This window comes from Procambarus clarkii, chromosome 38 (assembly GCF_040958095.1).
Source record: "Procambarus clarkii isolate CNS0578487 chromosome 38, FALCON_Pclarkii_2.0, whole genome shotgun sequence".
NCBI classification, from domain to species: domain Eukaryota; kingdom Metazoa; phylum Arthropoda; class Malacostraca; order Decapoda; family Cambaridae; genus Procambarus; species Procambarus clarkii.
Window position 1 is genome coordinate 4,382,897 of NC_091187.1, and position 22,227 is coordinate 4,405,123.

General features: G+C 49.7%; 1 protein-coding gene across 1 annotated transcript; it reads left to right on the forward strand.

Annotated features, from left to right (window-relative positions):
* The first annotated feature begins 4,755 nt into the window (after window positions 1-4,755).
* Window positions 4,756-21,716, forward strand: LOC138372365 (peptidyl-prolyl cis-trans isomerase-like). Its single transcript, XM_069337654.1, has 3 exons — window positions 4,756-4,898; window positions 15,605-15,784; window positions 15,901-21,716. Exons 1-3 carry the CDS (start codon window positions 4,782-4,784, stop codon window positions 16,411-16,413), a joined length of 810 nt encoding a protein of 269 aa, XP_069193755.1. The 5' UTR covers window positions 4,756-4,781; the 3' UTR covers window positions 16,414-21,716.
* Window positions 21,717-22,227: the final 511 nt, after the last annotated feature.

The window sequence follows — 22,227 nt, forward strand, 5'->3', positions numbered from 1 at the left end:
CGTGAAAAATACTAATACCCGGAGGTGCGTAGCGCACCCCAAGCGTAGGCCTGCAGGCACGTTGCGCAGTTAAAGGGTTAAATATTCCAAAACTAAAAGATAGAAGAAAAAGAGGCGATATGATTACTATGTACAAAATAGTAACGGGAATTGATAAAATTGATAGGCAAAAATTTCTGAGACCTGGAACTTCAAGAACAAGAGGTCATAGATTTAAACTAAACAAAGGTGCCGAAGAAAATTAAATTTATTAGAAGTGAATAAGAAAATTCACTTTCGCAAACAAGTGGGGTAGACGGTTGGAACAAGTTATGTGAGAAAGGTGGTGGAGGACGCATAAAATGAGTCCAAAAGGAATTACCGGAAAAATAGGCAGATGGATCTACAATTTCCTGACCAATAGAACCCAATGTGTAATAGTCAACAAAATAAATTCCAGCCTATCAACCGTGAAGAGCACAGTCCCCAAGGGTACTGTGCTTGCTCCAGTACTTTTTCTCATCCTCATATCGGACATAGACAAGAACACAGCCTATAGCACTGTATCATCCTTTGCAGATGACACTAGGATCTTCATGAGAGTAGGCAACATAGAGGACACAGCGAACCTCCAGTCAGATGTAGATCAGGTCTTTCTATGGGCTACAGAAAATAATATGGTGTTTAACGAAGATAAGTTCCAGCTCATGCGCTATGGAAAAAATGAAAATATAAAAACGGAAACCACGTAAAAAAACTCAGGCAAATCATAACATAGAACGAAAAGGCAATATAAAGGATCTGGGTGTACTCATGTCGGAAGACCTTACCTTTAAAGAACACAATAAAGTAGCCGTCACAACTGCAAGAAAAATGACAGGTTGGATAACAAGAACTTTTCACACTAGAGATGCTATACCGATGACACTTTTCAAAACGCTAGTACTCTCTAGAGTGGAGTACTGCTGCACAATGACAGCCCCTTTCAAAGCTGGAGAATTTGCTGACCTGGAGAGCGTGCAGAGATCCTTTACTGCTAGAATCCACTCAGTAAAAATCTAAACTATTGGGACCGACTAAAGAGCCTAAATCTGTACTCCCTTGAGCGCAGGCGGGAGAGGTACATAATAATTTACACGTGGAAAATATTAGAGGGGCTGGTCCCAAACCTGCACACAGAAATAACATCACACGAGACCAGAAGACATGGCAGGATGTGCAGAATACCCCCGTTGAAAAACAGAGGTGCAACTGGTACTCTGAGAGAGAACTCTATCAACATCAGAGGTCCGAGACTGTTCAACACGCTTCCACTACACATAAGGGGCATAACTGGCTGACCCCTCACAGTGTTCAAGAGAGAACTGGATAAGCACTTCCAAAGGATACCTGATCAACCAGGCTGTGACTCATACGTCAGGCTGCAAGCATCTGCGTCCAACAGCCTGGTTGATCAGTCCGGCAACCAGGAGGCCTGGTCGACGACCGGGCCGCGGGGACGCTAAGCCTCGGAAGCACCTCAAGGTAACCTCAAGGAGGCCAAAAGCGTCAGTAATTTCAAAGTGTTATATGACAGAGTGCTTGGAAAACGGGACATCATGAGCATAGCTCTCATCCTATAACTACACTTAGGTAATTATATAATTTATAGGTTGTGTGGGGTCTATGTTCTCCTATTCCACATTCCATAACATGGCATTTGTTCACCCTAAATTCCACTTGCCAAGGGTGCTGATACACTTATTTTGTTCAGGTCTTTTTGAAGGGCAGGACAAACATGAATTTATGATCTCTGCCAGTACAATAGTCAGTTCTGTACATGCGGAGCACAATGACTTAGAAAGGAAAATTATTATTATTAATAATTATATATCCTCCCCAAAGCAATGGAATAGTATAGGAAACACTTATTTAAGACTTTCACTGGTTGAAAATATATATAGAAACAGCAGTGTTAAATGTTGAAAACAGTCTAGAACTCTGTAAGACATACAAATGACCAATTTTGGGATATGAGTTTTGTGTGAAACATTATTGGAACCAAGTGAGTGCACACAGAGTGGAGAGCGGCAGCAAGTTGTCCACTCAGGCGGCGACTACTCCAGTGTCCAGTAGACGTCAATGCGACGCTTGGGTGGTCTTCTACAGTAATGATAAGTGCATTAACTGTACTAGTGCTTTTTTTCTTTGTTAGTTTAGGGATAAGAATTTTAGGAATGTGTGTTTGTAGAACCCTGTGTGTCTTGTGTTATTTTGGGCTCATTCTCCCACTTTAAGGAGTACTGTAACAAGTGGTTTAAACTCCATCAACCTTGGTCCCCGTTAGTAAAGTGATTAAGTGTAGAGACCTTATATTGTAAAAATCCATGCTACATTTGTATATTACCAAGAGAGTCTACAGTAAAATAATGACTAAGCCCAGATTTGTGTGGGACCAATAGTCAATTCATCCATTATGTTTATGTTTGGTGAAGAGTATCACTCAATCTCAACAATCCAGTAACGTAATCGTGTGTTCCCATAGTTAATAAGTGTAGAATAATCCGGAATTGTTCAATAAAACCCCATATGTTGTAAGGATTTAACCCCAGTGCACTTATTGTCCAACTTAGACTAAGAATACTTGACCCTTCCCCAATTATCATATATGATACATACGTTTCCTTCCATTATTCATAAGAAAGTAAGGACAGGTATTGTTGGTCTGTACTCTCGGGTACGGCTTACAGGCAGCCCTGCTGCTGCAATATGTTACCAAAAAATATTATCCCATACTCCAGGATATATTTATAAAAAATATTGGCCCTTGTGTGAATATGTTAATCTGTAAGTAATATTAACTGTGCTCTAGAATAGCTAATGCAAAGCATGTATGTAAATATTATGTAATTTGTATTAGTAAATCAAGTACTGTAATACTCCTTTATCTTGTATGTATCTTGTTCTTGTAATTTGTATATTATGTATAATTTGTAATATTATGTATATTGTATATTATGTAATTTGTATAATTTGTATATTATGCAATTTGTATTAGTAAATAAAGTACTGTAATATTACTTTTTTGTTGTAAATACATCTAGTTTAACCAAATATTCTTTTCCACAGGATAACAAGCCAGAGGCATGTTCAGTGTGTTTTAACGATTATGATGACAATCGGCTACGGCCTCGCAATCTGCCGTGTGGCCACACATTCTGCTCCCAGTGTATTGACAATGCTATCAAGAATGGTCAGCTGTCCTGCCCCAGCTGCCGTGCCCAGCACACTGCCACAGCTGCTACTCAGTTCCCAATTAGCTATGCTGTGGAGGCTTTAGTTAGGAAACTCAAAAATATCCAGCTAACAACTGAGGAAGTAGTGCCAGCAAAACCTTATGAAGATCCAGCCAGAGGCATCAGTAAGACGTTACGTTCCCTGGTGCAGGAGCAGAAGAACATCATCAGCAGCCTCATTACTAGCTGTGAAGAGGTGCTGTCCCAGCTGGGGAAGTACCGGGGGCAGCTGGGGGACTGGAAGACTCACCACCTCCAGCTCCAGGACAGACTCTATGCTCTGGTAGAGCAGAACAAGTCAGCAATGAAGCTCTTGGAACTGGAGGATACGAGTGTGGTAGATATGACAACACAAGGAGAGGAAGGGAAGACTCAGCTGCAGGCCATGTTGGGGAGCCTTGACACAGTCAACACCCCACAGGAGGTTGGCACAACCATAGACACAGCTGATGGGTGCAAGATGAAGGTAGAAGATTGGCTCCAGAAGTGCCAGGAACTCTTCCCTGATGTCAAGACTGTCCACACCTCAGTGAAGGTACGCTGCTGAAGGTCACATTGTTCTCACCCAACTGAGTGTAGTTTTGCCTCTATATAAACACTTTTGACATAGTGACACATCAAGATGAGAGTAGACTTTATATAGGAAACATTTTTATTAATAAAGTCAACTGTCATCTTGGTGTTTCTCTACACTGTGGTCAGTGTAGAGAAACACCATTACTTATATTGTGAAATTATTTTACTCAGAGCCTGATGCTTCATTATAGTCCAGTAACTTTACTCAGAGCCTGATGCTTCATTATAGTCCAGTTACTTTACTCAGAGCCTGATACTTCATTATAGTCCAGTTATTTTACTCAGAGCCTGATGCTTCATTATAGTCCAGTTACTTTACTCAGAGCCTGATGCTTCATTATAGTCCAGTTACTTTACTCAGAGCCTGATGCTTCATTATAGTCCTGTTACTTTACTCAGAGCCTGATGCTTCATATAGTCCAGTTACTTTACTCAGAGCCTGATGCTTCATTATAGTCCAGTTACTTTACTCAGAGCCTGATGCTTCATTATAGTCCTGTTACTTTACTCAGAGCCTGATGCTTCATATAGTCCAGTTACTTTACTCAGAGCCTGATGCTTCATTATAGTCCAGTTACTTTACTCAGAGCCTGATGCTTCATTATAGTCCAGTTACTTTACTCAGTGCCTGATGCTTCATTATAGTCCAGGTTCCACATTAATGTTTGTGTTGGTAATGACAGGTGCAGGAGACCATCAGGGAGGCCCTGGAGATGATGACCACAGAGACAGGTGCCACAGCTGACCCCGTACACCTGGGAGACTCAGCCTCCACCATTAATGTTTGTGTTGGTAATGACAGGTGCAGGAGACCATCAGGGAGGCCCTGGAGATGATGACCACAGAGACAGGTGCCACAGCTGACCCCGTACACCTGGGAGACTCAGCCTCCACCATTAATGTTTGTGTTGGTAATGACAGGTGCAGGAGACCATCAGGGAGGCCCTGGAGATGATGACCACAGAGACAGGTGCCACAGCTGACCCTGTACACCTGGGAGACTCAGCCTCCAGCATCATGAATAAAGTTCAGGAAATCACTGGAGAGATCCCCCAGAAGCAATTAACAGTAAGTTTTTTATTTTCTCTCATAGGTCATATCACAAGATACTGAGTTGCATTTTGAGGAGAGGAAGCCTGTTCTTAGGTTTATCGGGGTTCCCCAAGGTCAACTACTGACTTTCCTTAACATACAATCTAAAATAGTTGTCTAACTCCTGGATAAATATGTTCTGGTAGGTGAACAGAGACATCAGGTGAAAGGAAACATGGGATACATTTCTGTCCTGCATGGTGATTAAACCCGTGATCCACTATTGAACCCGGGATCCTGGCCCCCGCACAGAGGCACAAAGAGCAGGTGACACTCCACCAACCTACCGGGAAAGCATCCAGGAAGACAGTGAACCAAAACAGACCACTGATGGGTTCCAAGAGACTGAAGCAGTGAAAATGCTAACAAACTCCCAAACAATGCCAGCACCAACCACCCTGCCAGTAGAGGGGGGCTGGAGCTACACGCTCGGCACCAACCCCCCCTGACAGTAGAGGGGGGCTGGAGCTACAGGTCCAGCACCAACCCCCTGCCAGTAGAGGGAGGCTGGAGCTACAGGTCCAGCACCAACCCCCTGCCAGTAGAGGGGGGCTGGAGCTACAGGTTCGGCACCAACCCAGCAAACAATTTTAGGTTGCCACAACATATCTGGAAAGTATTTGAAAGTATTGGAAACGTTTGTTTTATCGTATCAGATACGATATTGTGTGTGGACTTAAATAGGTTTCCAAAACTTATAACCAAGACATATGTATCTAACTCTAATTTGAGATGTTGTGGCAACTTTACACTCCTAACATGAGTCATTCATAATCCATTCATATACCAATATGAATCTCTTATGAAAGGTTTGAGCCAATAATCTGAACCCTTTTCACATCTTTGTGTTTAAAGTTAAATTTCTTGAAATTAAATTATATTTTATATTATATTATTTTTATTATATTTTATATTATATTATTATTTTCAATTTAAATATTAAAACCAATTTAAGGGTAAAAAAAATCTAATAGTTTATATTTCTTTTATTATTTACTAACAATTATAATTATTTACTAACGGAGAGAGGGGAGGCTGTACGGCGGAGAGTGGCGGCTGTGGCGGACAGTGGCGGCGGTGGCGGATAGTGGCGGCAGGCGGACAGTGGCGGCGGTGGCGGATAGTGGCGGCGGGCGGACAGTGGCGGCGGGCGGACAGGGCGGCGGCGGGCGGACAGGGCGGCGGCGGGCGGACAGTGGCGGCGGGAGGACAGTGGCGGCGGTGGCGGATAGTGGCGGCGGGCGGACAGTGGCGGATAGTGGCGGCGGGCGGACAGTGGCGGATAGTGGCGGCGGGCGGACCGTGGCGACTTTGGCGGCGGTGGTGGACAGTGGCGGCGGGCGGACAGTGGCAACGGCGGGCGGATAGTGGCGGCGGCGGGCGGACAGTGGCGGCGGCGGGCGGACAGTGGCGGCGGCGGGCGGACAGTGGCGGCGGCGGGCGGACAGTGGCGGCGGCGGGTGGACAGTGGTGGCGGCGGGCGGACAGTGGTGGCGGCGGGCGGACAGTGGTGGCGGTGGCAGACAGTGGTGGCGGTGGCGGACAGTGGTGGCGGATAGTGGCGGCGGGCGGACAGTGGCGGCGGTGGCGGACAGTGGCGGCGGTGGCGGATAGTGGCGGCGGTGGCGGATAGTGGCGGCGGGCGGACAGTGGCGGCGGGGGGACAGGGCGGCGGCGGGCGGACAGGGCGGCGGCGGGCGGACAGTGGCGGCGGGAGGACAGTGGCGGCGGTGGCGGATAGTGGCGGCGGGCGGACAGTGGCGGCGGGGGGACAGGGCGGCGGCGGGCGGACAGTGGCGGCGGGAGGACAGTGGCGGCGGTGGCGGATAGTGGCGGCGGGCGGACAGTGGCGGCAGGCGGACAGTGGCGGATAGTGGCGGCGGGCGGACCGTGGCGGCTTTGGCGGCGGTGGTGGACAGTGGCGGCGGGCGGACAGTGGCGGCGGCGGGCGGACAGTGGCGGCGGCGGGTGGACAGTGGCGGCGGCGGGCAAACAGTGGCGGTGGCGGGCGGACAGTGGTGGCGGCGGGCGGACAGTGGTGGCGCCGGGCGGACAGTGGCGGCGGGCAGACAGTGGCGGCGGTGGCGGATAGTGGCGGCGGGCGGACAGTGGCGGCGGGCGGACAGGGCGGCGACGGGCGGACAGTGGCGGTGGGCGGACAGTGGCGGCGGGAGGACAGTGGCGGATAGTGGCGGCGGGCGGACAGTGGCGGCGGGCGGACAGTGGCGGCGGGCGGACCGTGGCGGCTTTGGCGGCGGTGGTGGACAGTGGCGGCGGGCGGACAGTGGCGGCGGCGGGCGGACAGTGGCGGCGGCGGGCGGACAGTGGCGGCGGCGGGCGGACAGTGGAGGCGGCGGGCGGACAGTGGAGGCGGCGGGCGGACAGTGGTGGCGGCGGGCGGACAGTGGTGGCGGCGGGCGGACAGTGGTGGCGGCGGTGGCAGACAGTGGTGGCGGTGGCGGACAGTGGTGGCGGTGGCGGACAGTGGCGGCGGTGGCGGACAGTGGCGGCGGTGGCGGACACTGGCGGCTGTGTCTGGCGGTGGTGGCGGGCGGTGGCGGGTGGCGGCGTCTGTGATGAGTGGTGGCGGCTGGTGGTGGTGGCGGCGGTGGTGGTGGCGGCGGTGGTGGTGGGTGGTGGTGGTGGTGGGTGGTGGCGGCGGTGGTGGTGGGTGGTGGTGGCGGCGGTGGGTGGTGGCGGCGGGTGGTGGGTGGCGGCGGCGGCTGGTGGTGGTGGGTGGTGGCGGCGGGTGGTGGGTGGTGGCGGGCGGTGGCGGGCGGCGGCGGCTGTGATGGGTGGTGACGATCGGCGGTGGGGGGGGCTGGTGGCGGCTGGCGGTGGCGGCTTGCGGTGGCGACTGTGGCAACGGGCGGTGACGGCTGATAGCCGGCGGTGGTGGCGGCTGGTGGCAGGTGGTGGTGGCGGTGGTGGCGGCTGGTGGTGGTGGCAGCTGGTGGCGGTGATGGCGGCTGGTGGTGGTGGCAGCTGGTGGCGGTGATGGCGGCTGGTGGTGGTGGTGGTGGCGGCTGGTGGTGGTGGCAGCTGGTGGCGGCTGGTGGCGGTGATGGCGGCTGGTGGTGGTGGTGATGGCGGCTGGTGGCGGGCGGTGGCGGCTTGTGGCGGCTGGTGGTGGCGGCGGTGGTGGGTGGTGGTGGTGGGTGGTGGTGGCGGCTGTGGTGGGTGGTGGCGGTGGTGTCGGCGGCGGCTGTGGTGGGTGGTGGCGGCGGCGGCGGTGATGGGTGGTGGCGGCGGTGGTGGTGGGTGGTGGTGGCGGCGGCGGTGATGGGTGGTGGCGGCGGTGGTGGTGGGTGGTGGTGGCGGCGGCGGCTGGTGGTGGTGGGTGGTGGCGGCGGGTGGCTGGTGGCGGGTGGCGGTGGCTGGTGGCTGGTGGTGGGTGGTGGCGGGTGGCGGCTGGTGGTGGCGGGTGGCGGTGGGTGGTGGGTGGTGGCGGCTGGTGGTGGGTGGCGGGTGGCGGCTGGTGGTGGGTGGTGGCGGGTGGCGGCTGGTGGTGGGCGGTTGGTGGTGGGTGGTGGCGGGTGGCGGCTGGTGGTGGCAGGTGGCGGCTGGTGGTGGGTGGTGGGTGGTGGCGGCTGGCGGCTGGTGGTGGGTGGTGGCAGGTGGCTGCTGGTGGTGGGTGGCGGCTGGTGGTGGGTGGCGGGTGGCGGCTGGTGGTGGGTGGCGGGTGGCGGGTGGCGGTGGGTGGCGGTGGGTGGTGGCAGGTGGCGGCTGGTGGTGGGTGGTGGCGGGTGGTGGGTGGCGGCTGGTGGTGGGTGGTGGGTGGTGGCGGGTGGCGGCTGGTGGTGGGTGGCGGCGGCGGGTGGTGAGTGGCGGTGGTGGGTGGCGGTGGCGGGTGGCGGCTGGTGGTGGGTGGTGGCGGGTGGCGGCTGGTGGTGGGTGGTGGCGGCGGGTGGTGAGTGGCGGTGGTGGGTGGCGGTGGCTGGTGGCGGGTGGCGACTGGTGGTGGGTGGTGGGTGGTGGCGGGTGGCGGCTGGTGGTGGGTGGTGGCAGGTGGAGGCTGGTGGGTGGTGGCGGGTGGCGGCTGGTGGTGGGCGGCGGGTGGCGGCTGGTGGCGGCCAGCTGGGACACACCCTTCACCAGTGAAGGTCTGAGAACAACTAACCATATGTCTCTCTCACCCACCAGCCCAGTGTTGCCAGCTCGCGCACTCAAAATGTTTCCTTCAAAGATTGTATATTATCTTTGAACAACAAGTTTGATTATCAAGGAAATAATGCATATATTATTGTCACATTAATACTGTGCAATATCTTATTACATTCCTGCTAAATAATTATAATTTGAAACAGGACAAAAAATCCCACATATATATAAAAACCAACATTAGAGATCACGAGGCCTAAGCCTCGCCTGTGACCACACATCCTGCCTCCCTGGCCTGCTACTCTCTCACACCTCACACTCTTAACTCTCTCATAATCACTCTCTTCTCTCTTACTCTGTCACTCTTACTCTCTGTCACTCTTACTCTCTGTCACTCTTACTCTCTGTCACTCTTACTCTCTGTCACTCTTACTCTCTGTCACTCTTACTCTCTGTCACTCTTACTCTGTCACTCTTACTCTCTGTCACTCTTACTCTCTGTCACTCTCACTCTCTGTCACTCTTACTCTCTGTCACTCTTACTCTCTGTCACTCTTACTCTCTGTCACTCTTACTCTCTGTCACTCTTACTCTCAGTCACTCTTACTCTGTCACTCTTACTCTCTGTCACTCTTACTCTCTGTCACTCTTACTCTCTGTCACTCTTACTGTCATTCTTACTCACTCTCAGTCACCCTTACCCATTCATACTCACTCTCTCACTCTTACTCTCATACTCTTACTCTCAATTACTCTTACTCTCAATCACTCTTACTCCCAATCACTCCTACTCCCAATCACTCCTACTCTCAATCACTCCTACTCTCATTCTTACTCTTACTCTTACTCCCAATCACTCTTACTCTCAATCACTCTTATTCTCATTCTTACTCTTACTCTCAATCTTACTCTTACTCCCAATCACTCTTACTCCCAATCACTCTTACTCCCAATCACTCTTACTCTCAATCACTCTTACTCCCAATCACTCTTACTCTCAATCACTCTTACTCTCAATCACTCTTACTCTCATTCTTACTCTTACTCACTCTTACTCTCAATCACTCTTATTCTCATTCTTACTCCTACACCCAAGCACTCTTACTCCCAATCACTCTTACTCTCAATCACTCTTACTCCCAATCACTCTTACTCTCAATCACTCTTACTCTCAATCACTCTTACTCTCAATCACTTTTACTCTCAATCACTCTTACTCTCAATCACTCTTACTCTCACTAACTCTCAATCACTCTTACTCTCACTCTAACTCTCAATCACTCTTATGCACTATTACTCACTCTCTCTGTCATCCTTACTCACTCTCATACTCACTCTTACTCTGGCACTCTTACTTTCTGTCACTCTTACTCTCTGTCACTCTTACTCTCTGTCACTCTTACTCTCTGTCACTCTTACTCTCTGTCACTCTTACTCTCTGTCACTCTTACTCTGTCATTCTTACTCTGTCACTCTTACTCACTCTCAGTCACCCTTACCCATTCATACTCACTCTCTCACTCTTACTCTCATACTCTTTCTCTCAATTACTCTTACTCTCAATCACTCTTACTCCCAATCACTCCTACTCCCAATCACTCCTACTCTCAATCACTCCTACTCTCATTCTTACTCTTACTCTTACTCCCAATCACTCTTACTCTCAATCACTCTTATTCTCATTCTTACTCTCACTCTTACTCTTACTCCCAATCACTCTTACTCCCAATCACTCTTACTCTCAATCACTCTTACTCTCAATCACTCTTACTCTCAATCACTCTTACTCTCATTCTTACTCTTACTCACTCTTACTCTCAATCACTCTTATTCTCATTCTTACTCCTACTCTCACTCTAACTCCTACTCCCAATCACTCCTACTCCCAATCACTCTTACTCTCAATCACTCTTACTCCCAATCACTCTTACTCTCAATCACTCTTACTCTCAATCACTCTTACTCTCATTCTTACTCTTACTCACTCTTACTCTCAATCACTCTTATTCTCATTCTTACTCCTACTCCCAATCACTCCTACTCTCAATCACTCCTACTCTCATTCTTACTCTTACTCTTACTCCCAATCACTCTTACTCTCAATCACTCTTATTCTCATTCTTACTCTTACTCTCACTCTTACTCTTACTCCCAATCACTCTTACTCCCAATCACTCTTACTCCCAATCACTCTTACTCTCAATCACTCTTACTCTCAATCACTCTTACTCTCATTCTTACTCTTACACTCAATCACTCTTATTCTCATTCTTACTCCTACACCCAAGCACTCTTACTCCCAATCACTCTTACTCTCAATCACTCTTACTCCCAATCACTCTTACTCTCAATCACTCTTACTCTCAATCACTTTTACTCTCAATAACTCTTACTCTCAATCACTCTTACTCTCACTAACTCTCAATCACTCTTACTTTCACTCTAACTCTCAATCACTCTTATGCACTATTACTCACTCTCTCTCAGTCATCCTTACTCACTCTCATACTCACTCTTACTGTCACTCTTACTCCCTGTCACTCTTACTCTCTGTCACTCTTACTCTCTGTCACTCTTACTCTGTCACTCTTACTCTCTGTCACTCTTACTCTCTGTCACTCTTACTCTCTATCACTCTTACTCTGTCATTCTTACTCTGTCACTCTTACTCTCAGTCACCCTTACCCATTCATACTCACTCTCTCACTCTTACTCTCATACTCTTACTCTCAATTACTCTTACTCTCAATCACTCTTACTCCCAATCACTCCTACTCCCAATCACTCCTACTCTCAATCACTCCTACTCTCATTCTTACTCTTACTCTTACTCCCAATCACTCTTACTCTCAATCACTCTTATTCTCATTCTTACTCTCACTCTTACTCTTACTCCCAATCACTCTTACTCCCAATCACTCTTACTCTCAATCACTCTTACTCTCAATCACTCTTACTCTCAATCACTCTTACTCTCATTCTTACTCTTACTCACTCTTACTCTCAATCACTCTTATTCTCATTCTTACTCCTACTCTCACTCTAACTCCTACTCCCAATCACTCCTACTCCCAATCACTCTTACTCTCAATCACTCTTACTCCCAATCACTCTTACTCTCAATCACTCTTACTCTCAATCACTCTTACTCTCAATCACTCTTACTCTCACTAACTCTCAATCACTCTTACTCTCACTCTAACTCTCAATCACTCTTACTCTCAATCACTTTACTCTCACTCTTACTCATTCTGTCACCCTTACTCTCACTCTTACTCACTCTGTCACTCTTACTCTCAGTCACTCTTACTTATACTCACTCTTACTCACACTTACACACTCTCTGGCACTCTCACTCACCTTCAGTCACTCTTACTCACTCTTACCCACTCTCGCTCACTCTTACTCACTCTAGTTAATAAGAACACGCCAGTATAAGACAACAAAACGTTTTCAGATTCTTTCTCACCACTTTCCAGCAACTTTTATAATTTATATAAATTATCTTAGGGAATAATACATAAATTATATATTTAAACATGATATTAGTGTTTAGTGGAATGCATAAGGAGTCAAATTGTGTTAAAAAGAGCGATTTTTAGAAAATTTGGAAAACTACTTTTTTCTGTTCATATTATAACTAAATGGATTTTAAAGGTTTCACTCAGCCAATATATATCATTCACAATTTATTAATGAATTTTACAAAAAAACTCCATAAATTTTATATTTAAACATGTAAAAACTATTTGTTTTACATTTGGAAGAAAATAATTGTAGAAAAACAATTTATAATTAAACCTTTGTGTTTGGATTTTTTGAGTAAAAGTTTCTCAAAGGCTCTCCTGCACCATTCTCAATGCAAATCATTCCCACACCTATGGGAAGAGATAGGCGAACGTTGTGTAGATGATTTGTGTTTGCTGGGAACCCCCCTGACAGTAGAGGGAGGCTGGAGCTACAGGTCCTGCACCAACCCTTTGCCAGTAGAGGGGGGGGGGGGCTGGAGCTACAGGCCCAGCACCAACCCCCTGCCAGTAGAAGGGGGCTGGAGCTACAGGTCCAGCACCAACCCCCTGCCAGTAGAGGGGGGGTTGGAGCTATTGGTTCGGCACCACCCCCCCCCCCCTACCAGTAGAGAGGGTGCTGGAGCTACAGGTCCAGCACCAACCCCCTGCCAGTAGAGGGGAGCCATGAGCTACAGGTCCAGCACCAAACCCCCTGGCAGTGGAGGGGGGCTGGAGCTACAAGTCCAGCACCAACCCCCTGCCAGTAGAAGGGGCCTGGAGCTACAGGTCCACCACCAACCCCCCTTCCTGCCAGTAGAAGGGGGGCTGGAGCTACAGGTCCAGCCCCAACGCCCTGCTAGTAGAGTGGAGGGGGCTGGAGCTACGTGTCCAGCACCAACCCCCTGCCAGGAGAAGGGGGCTGGAGCTACAGGTCCAGCACCAACCCCTCTGCCAGTAGAGGGGGGCTGGAACTACTGGTCCAACATCAACCCCCTGGCAGTAGAGAGGGGCTGAAGCTACAGGTCCAGCACCAAACCCCCTGCCAGTAGAGGGGGGGCTGGAGTTACAGGTCCAGCACCAACCCCCTGCCAGTAGAGGTGGGCTGGAGCTACAGGATCAGCACCAACCCCCTGCCAGTAGAGGAGGATGGAGCTACAGGTCCAGCACCAACCACCCTGCCAGTAGAGAGGGGTGGAAGCTACAGGTCCAGCACCAACCCCCTGCCATTAGAGGAGGGCTAAAGCTACAGGATCAGCAACAACACCCTGACAGTAGAGGGGGGGGCTGGAGCTACAGGTCCCGCACCAACCCCCTGCCCGTAGAGGGGGAGGGGCTGGAGCTACATGTCCAGCACCAACCCCTCCCCTGCCAGTAGAAGGGGGGCTGGAGCTACAGGTCCAGCCCCAACGCCCTGCCAGTAGAGGAGGGCTGGAGCTACAGGTCCAGCACCAACCCCCTGCCAGTAGAGAGGTGGGCTGGAGCAACAGGTCCAGAACCAACCCCCTGCCAATAGAAGTGGGCTGGAGCTACAGGTCCAGCACCAACCCCTTGCCAGTAGAGGTGGGCTGGAGCTACAGGTCCAGCACCAGCCCCCTGCCATTAGAGGAGGGCTGAAGCTACAGGCCTAGCACCAACCCCCCTGCCAGTAGTCAGCGGTAAGAGCTACAGGTCCAGCACCAACCCCCTGCCAGTAGAGTGGGGCTGGAGCTACAGGTTCAGCACCAACCCCCTGCCAGTAGAGGGGGGCTGGAGCTACAGGTTCAGTACAACCTTCCCTGCCATTAGAGGAGGGCTGGAGCTACAGGTCTAGCACCAACCCCTTGCTAGTAGAGAGGGGCTGGAGCTATACGTCAAGCACCAGCCCCCTGCCAGTAGAGGGGGGGCTGGAGCTACAGGTTCAGCACCATCCCTCTGCCAGTAGAGGGGGACTGGAGCTGCAAGTCCAGCACCAACCTCTGCTATTAGAGGGGGGCTGGAGCTACAGATCCAGCACCAACCCTCTGTCAGTAGAGAGGGGGGCTTGAGCAACAGGTCCAGTACCAACCCCCTGCCATTAGGGGAAAGGTTGGAGCTACAGGTGCAGCACCAACCCCGTGCTAGTAGAGGGGGGCTGGAGTTACGGGTCCAGCACCGTCCCTCCCCTGCAAGTAGGGGGGGGGACTGGAGCTACAGGTCCATCACCATCCCTCTGCCAGTAGAGGGGGACTGGATCTACAGGTCCAGCGCCAACCCTTGCCAGTAGAAGGGGGCTGAAGCTACAGGTCCAGCACCAACCCCCATGCCAGTAAAGGGGGGGGAGGGGGGCTGGAGCTACAGGTCTTGCACCATCTAACAGTAGAGAGGGCTGGAGCTACTGGTCCAGCACCATCTTCCAGTAGAGGGGTGCTGGAGCTACAGGTCCAGCATTTGGGGGCTGACACTGTCCACAGGTGATAATGGAGCTGACACTGACCACGGGTCATAATGGGGGTGACACTGACCATAGGTGATAATGGGGCTGACACTGACCACGGGTCATAATGGGGGTGACACTGACCATAGGTGATAATGGGGCTGACAATGACCACAGGTGATAATGGGTCTGTCACTGACCACAGGTGATAATGGGGCTGACACTGACCACAGGTGATAATGGGGCTGACACTGACCACAGGTGATAATGGGCTGACACTAACCACAGGTAATAATGGGGCTGACACTGACCACAGGTGATAATGGGGCTGACACTGACCACAGGTGATAATGGGGCTGACACTGACCACAGGTGATAATGGGGCTGACACTGACCACAGGTGATAATGGGGCTGACACTGACCACAGGTGATAATGGGGCTGACACTGACCACAGGTGATAATGGGGCTGACACTGACCACAGGTGATAATGGGGCTGACACTGACCACAGGTGATAATGGGGCTGACACTGACCACAGGTGATAATGGGGCTGACACTGACCACAGGTGATAATGGGGCTGACACTGACCACAGGTGATAATGGGGCTGACACTGACCACAGGTGATAATGGGGCTGGCACTGATGACAGGTGATAATGGGGCTGACACTGTTCACAGGTTGAGGACCTCCGCAGGATGAGGGAGCCCGTCAAGAGGCTGGTGGAGGCTGGCCGGGTGGTGGCCGTCCAGGAAGACCAAGATGGCCGCCGCTCCGCCAGGATAACTCTACAAGACGGACAGCTGTTCCTCCACCCACTCCTGCGTCAGCCCACGCCCGCCCACGCCCACACCCTCCAGGTGACTTTATTACACCCACTAGTCTTACTGACATTACTGATTTACTGAGTTATGATAACTAATATGATAACATTTTGTTATAGAGTTATCAGCATGATTTGTTTCATTTCCTGCAGGAGAGTGAGGTTGTGGGCGTGCTGGAGCCCTCCTGCACCCTGGCGTTCCTTGACCTCGGGTGGGCGGGGTCAACAAGAGGGCGGGTCACCATCCGGCTGACCCCTGACACTCCGCTGGCCAGACAGTTTGTGTTGTTGTGTACGGGCCAGCGGGGCCACACCTACCGCAACACTAAACTGTTGGAGGTGTGGGACAAGGGTCAGCCGGGGGAGTGTGTGGGGGGCGGAGACTACGGGAGTAATGATGGTAAGGGAGGAGCCCCACTGCTGTCTGACCTCCAGGGGCAGTACCGGAGGTCAGACCGGGCAGGAGCTGTGTTGTGCTGGTTGGCGCCGGGGGATCCCAAGAGTGCCCAGTTTACCATCACCACCAGGGACCTCCAGGGTGGTAAGCAGAGGGTAAATGTCTTTGGTGATGTGGTGAGCGGCCTGGATGTGGTGAGGGCAGCAGTCAACCACAGTAACATTAGGGAGGTGACTGTGGTGGACTGTGGTGTTGTGCTACCACTCTAGTTCACTGTACCACCACCATCACTACTGTGGTGTTGTGCTGCCACTCTAGTTCACTGTACCATCACCATCACTACTGTGGTGTTGTGCTGCCACTCTAGTTCACTGTACCATCACCATCACTACTCTGGTTTTGTGCTGCCACTCTGTTTCACTGTACCATCACCATCACTACTCTGGTGTTGTGCTGCCACTCTAGTTCACTGTACCATCACCATCACTACCTGGTTGATACCTGGTTGATGGGGTTCTGGGAGTTCTTCTACTCCCCAAGCCCGGCCCGAGGCCAGGCTCGACTTGTGAGAGTTTGGTCCACCAGGCTGTTGCTTGGAGCGGCCCGCAGGCCCACATACCCACCACAGCCCGGTTGGTCCGGCACTCCTTGGAGGAATAAATCTAGTTTCCTCTTGAAAATGTCCACGGTTGTTCCGGCAATATTTCTTATGCTTGCTGGGAGGACGTTGAACAACCGCGGACCTCTGATGTTTATACAGTGTTCTCTGATTGTGCCTATGGCACCTCTGCTCTTCATTGGTTCTATTTTACATTTTCTTCCATGTCGTTCACTCCAGTACGTTGTTATTTTACTGTGTAGATTTGGTACTTGGCCCTCCAGTATCTTCCAGGTGTATATTATTTGATATCTCTCTCGTCTTCTTTCGAGTGAGTACATTTGGAGGGCTTTGAGACGATCCCAATAATTTAGGTGCTTTATTGCATCTATGCGTGCCGTATATGTTCTCTGTATTCCCTCTATTTCAGCAATCTCTCCTGCTCTGAAGGGGGAAGTGAGTACTGAGCAGTACTCAAGACGGGACAACACAAGTGACTTGAAGAGTACAACCATTGTGATGGGATCCCTGGATTTGAAAGTTCTCGTAATCCATCCTATCATTTTTCTGGCTGTCGCAATATTTGCTTGGTTATGCTCCTTAAACGTTAGGTCGTCAGACATTATTATTCCCAAATCCTTTACATGCTGTTTTCCTACTATGGGTACATTTGATTGTGTTTTGTACTCTGTATTATGTTTAAGGTCCTCATTTTTACCGTACCTGAGTACCTGGAATTTATCACTGTTAAACATCATGTTATTTTCTGATGCCCAGTCGAAAACTTTATTAATATCAGCTTGAAGTTTTTCAATGTCCTCAGCCGAGGTAATTTTCATACTGATTTTTGTGTCATCTGCAAAGGATGATACGAAGCTGTGACTTGTATTTTTGTCTATATCTGATATGAGAATAAGGAAAAGCAGCGGTGCAAGGACTGTACCCTGAGGTACAGAGCTTTTCACTGCACTTGGACTAGATTTTATATGGTTGACAGTTACTCGCTGAGTCCTGTTTGACAGAAAACTGAGTATCCAGCGTCCTGCTTTACCGGTTATTCCCATTGACTTCATTTTGTGTGCTATCACGCCATGGTCACATTTATCGAAAGCCTTTGCGAAGTCCGTGTATATCACACCAGCATTCTGTTTCTCTTCTAATGCCTCAGTGACTTTGTCGTAGTGCTCAAGTAGCTGTGAGAGGCACGATCTTCCCGCTCGAAATCCATGTTGGCCTGGGTTGTGTAGGTCATTGGTCTCCATGAAATTGGTGACCTGACTCCTAATCACTCTCTCAAATACTTTTATGATGTGCGATGTTAGTGCAACTGGTCTATAATTTTTTGCCAATGCTTTGCTCCCTCCCTTGTGTAGAGGGGCTATGTCTGCTACTTTAAGTGCATCTTGTATCTCCCCCGTGTCCAAGCTCTTCCTCCACACTATACTGAGTGCCTGTGCTACCGGCACTTTGCATTTCTTTATAAATATTGAATTCCATGAGTCTGGACCTGGGGCCGAGTGCATGGGCATGTTTTCAATTTCTTTTTCAAAATTTAGTGCGCTCGTGTTTATATCAGTTATATTTACAGGGGTTTGAATATCCCGCATAAAGAAATTGTCAGGATCTTCCACCTTCATGTTGTTTATTGGAGTGCTAAACATGTCCTCATATTGCTTTTTTAGGATTTCACTAATTTCTTTGTCATCCTCCGTGTATGAACCTTCACTTGTACGAATAGGTCCAATACTGGCAGTGGTTTTTGCTTTTGATTTCGCATATGAGAAGAAATATTTTGGATTTTTCTTTATTTCCTGAATTGCTTTCTGTCACCACTACTGTGGTGTTGTGCTGCCACTCTAGTTCACTGTACCATCACCATCACTACTGTGGTGTTGTGCTGCCACTCTAGTTCACTGTACCATCACCATCACTACTGTGGTGTTGTGCTGCCACTCTAGTTCACTGTACCACCACCATCATTACTGTGGTGTTGTGCTGCCACTCTAGTTCACAGTACTATCACCATCACTACTGTGGTGTTGTGCTGCCACTCTAGTTCACTGTACCACCACCATCACTACTGTGGTGCTGTGTTGCCACTCTTGTTCACTGTACCATCACCATCACTACTCTGGTGTTGTGCTGCCACTCTGTTTCACTGTACCACTACCATCACTACTGTAGTGTTGTGCTGCCACTCTAGTTCACTGTACCATCACTACTGTGGTGTTGTGCTGCCACTCTAGTTCACTGTACCACCACCATCACTACTCTGGTGTTGTGCTGCCACTCTAGTTCACTGCACCACTACCATCACTACTGTAGTGTTGTGCTGCCACTCTAGTTCACTGTACCATCACTACTGTGGTGTTGTGCTGCCACTCTAGTTCACTGTACCACCACCATCACTACTGTAGTGTTGTGCTGCCACTCATGTTCACGGTACCACCACCAATCACTACTCTGGTGTTGTGCTGCCACTCTGTTTCACTGTACCACCACCATCACTACTGTAGTGTTGTGCTGCCACTCTGTTTCACTGTACCACCACCATCACTACTGTAGTGTTGTGCTGCCACTCTAGTTCACTGTACCATCACTACTGTGGTGTTGTGCTGCCACTCTAGTTCACTGTACCACCACCATCACTACTCTGGTGTTGTGCTGCCACTCTAGTTCGCTGTACCACTACAATCACTACTGTGGTGTTGTGCTGCCACTCTAGTTCACTGTACCATCACCATCACTACTGTGGTGTTGTGCTGCCACTCTAGTTCACTGTACCACCACCATCACTACTCTGGTGTTGTGCTGCCAATCTAGTTCACTGTACCACCACCATCACTACTGTGGTGTTGTGCTGCCACTCTAGTTCACTGTACCATCACCATCACTACTGTGGTGTTGTGCTGCCACTCTAGTTCACGGTACCATCACTACTGTGGTGTTGTGCTGCCACTCTAGTTCACTGTACCATCACTACTGTGGTGTTGTGCTGCCACTCTAGTTCACTGTACCACCACCATCACTACTCTGGTGTTGTGCTGCCACTCTAGTTCACTGCACCACTACCATCACTACTGTAGTGTTGTGCTGCCACTCTAGTTCACTGTACCATCACTACTGTGGTGTTGTGCTGCCACTCTAGTTCACTGTACCACCACCATCACTACTGTAGTGTTGTGCTGCCACTCATGTTCACGGTACCACCACCAATCACTACTCTGGTGTTGTGCTGCCACTCTGTTTCACTGTACCACCACCATCACTACTGTAGTGTTGTGCTGCCACTCTGTTTCACTGTACCACCACCATCACTACTGTAGTGTTGTGCTGCCACTCTAGTTCACTGTACCATCACTACTGTGGTGTTGTGCTGCCACTCTAGTTCACTGTACCACCACCATCACTACTCTGGTGTTGTGCTGCCAATCTAGTTCACTGTACCACCACCATCACTACTGTGGTGTTGTGCTGCCACCCTAGTTCACTGTACCATCACCATCACTACTGTGGTGTTGTGCTGCCACTCTAGTTCACGGTACCATCACTACTGTGGTGTTGTGCTGCCACTCTAGTTCACTGTACCACCACCATCACTACTGTGGTGTTGTGGTGCCACTCTAGTTCACTGTACCACCACCATCACTACTGTAGTGTTGTGCTGCCACTCATGTTCACGGTACCATCACTACTGTGGTGTTGTGCTGCCACTCTAGTTCACTGTACCATCACTACTGTGGTGTTGTGCTGCCACTCTAGTTCACTGTACCATCACTACTGTGGTGTTGTGCTGCCACTCTAGTTCACTGTACCACCACCATCACTACTGTAGTGTTGTGCTGCCACTCATGTTCACGGTACCATCACTACTGTGGTGTTGTGCTGCCACTCTAGCTCACTGTACCATCACCATCACTACTGTGGTGTTGTGCTGCCACTCTAGTTCACTGTACCACCACCATCACTACTGTGGTGTTGTGCTGCCACTCTAGTTCACTGTACCACCACCATCACTACTGTGGTGTTGTGCTGCCACTCTAGTTCACGGTACCATCACTACTGTGGTGTTGTGCTGCCACTCTAGTTCACTGTACCACCAATATCACCATCACTCCTGCATCACCATGGACAGCATGTTTTGATGCCAATGTAATTTAAGGACAGACTTTTATCACTATATCATCATAATTTCACTATCTTTGGTATTTATACTTTGGTATCATATACCTGACAATCACGGCTGTATCACCATCAGTGCTATATCTTCCCAGTACTGTAACCTGTCATTGCTGTATCACTATAGCTTCACTATTACCACTATATATCACCATCACCTCAGGGCCCACACTTGGGGTCATATACTGACCATGTTGAGTAACAAATTGTTGGTGTCACTATGACAGCTGTTGTCACTGTTATATCACTAACAGCTCACTATCACATAACACTATCACTGCTACACCAACATCATTTCACTTTCACTGCATTATCACCTCACTGATATTTTTCCTCCTTACATTTACTGATATATCACTATCACTGCTACAGTACCACTACCTCGCCATCACTGCTATATCACCATCACTGTCATATCACAATCACCTCAGTGTCACTGCTATATCACCACTATACTATTACTGCTATATCACCACTATACTCTCACTGCTATATCGCCTCACTATCACAGCTATATTACCATCACCTCACAATCACTCAGGTGAGTTGTGATATTACCATACTGGACCATGGTGTGTTGTGATATTACCATACTGGTCCATGGTGTGTTGTGATATTACCATACTGGACCATGGTGTGTTGTGATATTACCATACTGGTCCATGGTGTGTTGTGATATTACCATACTGGACCATGGTGTGTTGTGATATTACCATACTGGTCCATGGTGTGTTGTGATATTGCCATACTGGACCAAGGTGTGTTGTGATATTACCATACTGGTCCATGGTGTGTTGTGATATTACCATACTGGACCATGGTGTGTTGTGATATTACCATACTGGTCCATGGTGTGTTGTGATATTACCATACTGGACCATGGTGTGTTGTGATATTACCATACTGGTCCATGGTGTGTTGTGATATTGCCATACTGGACCATGGTGTGTTGTGATATTACCATACTGGTCCATGGTGTGTTGTGATATTACCATACTGGACCATGGTGTGTTGTGATATTACCATACTGGTCCATGGTGTGTTGTGATATTACCATACTAGTCCATGGTGTGTTGTGATATTACCATACTGGACCATGGTGTGTTGTGATATTACCATACTGGTCCATGGTGTGTTGTGATATTACCATACTGGTCCATGGTGTGTTGTGATATTACCATACTGGTTCATGGTGTGTTGTGATATTACCATACTGGACCATGGTGTGTTGTGATATTACCATACTGGTCCATGGTGTGTTGTGATATTACCATACTGGTCCATGGTGTGTTGTGATATTACCATA

What these genes read in the sequence shown, in the direction of transcription:
- LOC138372365 (XM_069337654.1), top strand. Translation starts at nt 4,782, where the DNA reads ATGATGACCACAGAGACAGGTGCCACAGCTGACCCTGTACACCTGGGA. An exon ending in TCCCCCAGAAGCAATTAACA is followed by an intron (nt 4,899 to 15,604) that starts GTAAGTTTTTTA and finishes CACTGTTCACAG; the next exon opens with GTTGAGGACCTCCGCAGGAT. An exon ending in CCCACGCCCACACCCTCCAG is followed by an intron (nt 15,785 to 15,900) that starts GTGACTTTATTA and finishes CATTTCCTGCAG; the next exon opens with GAGAGTGAGGTTGTGGGCGT.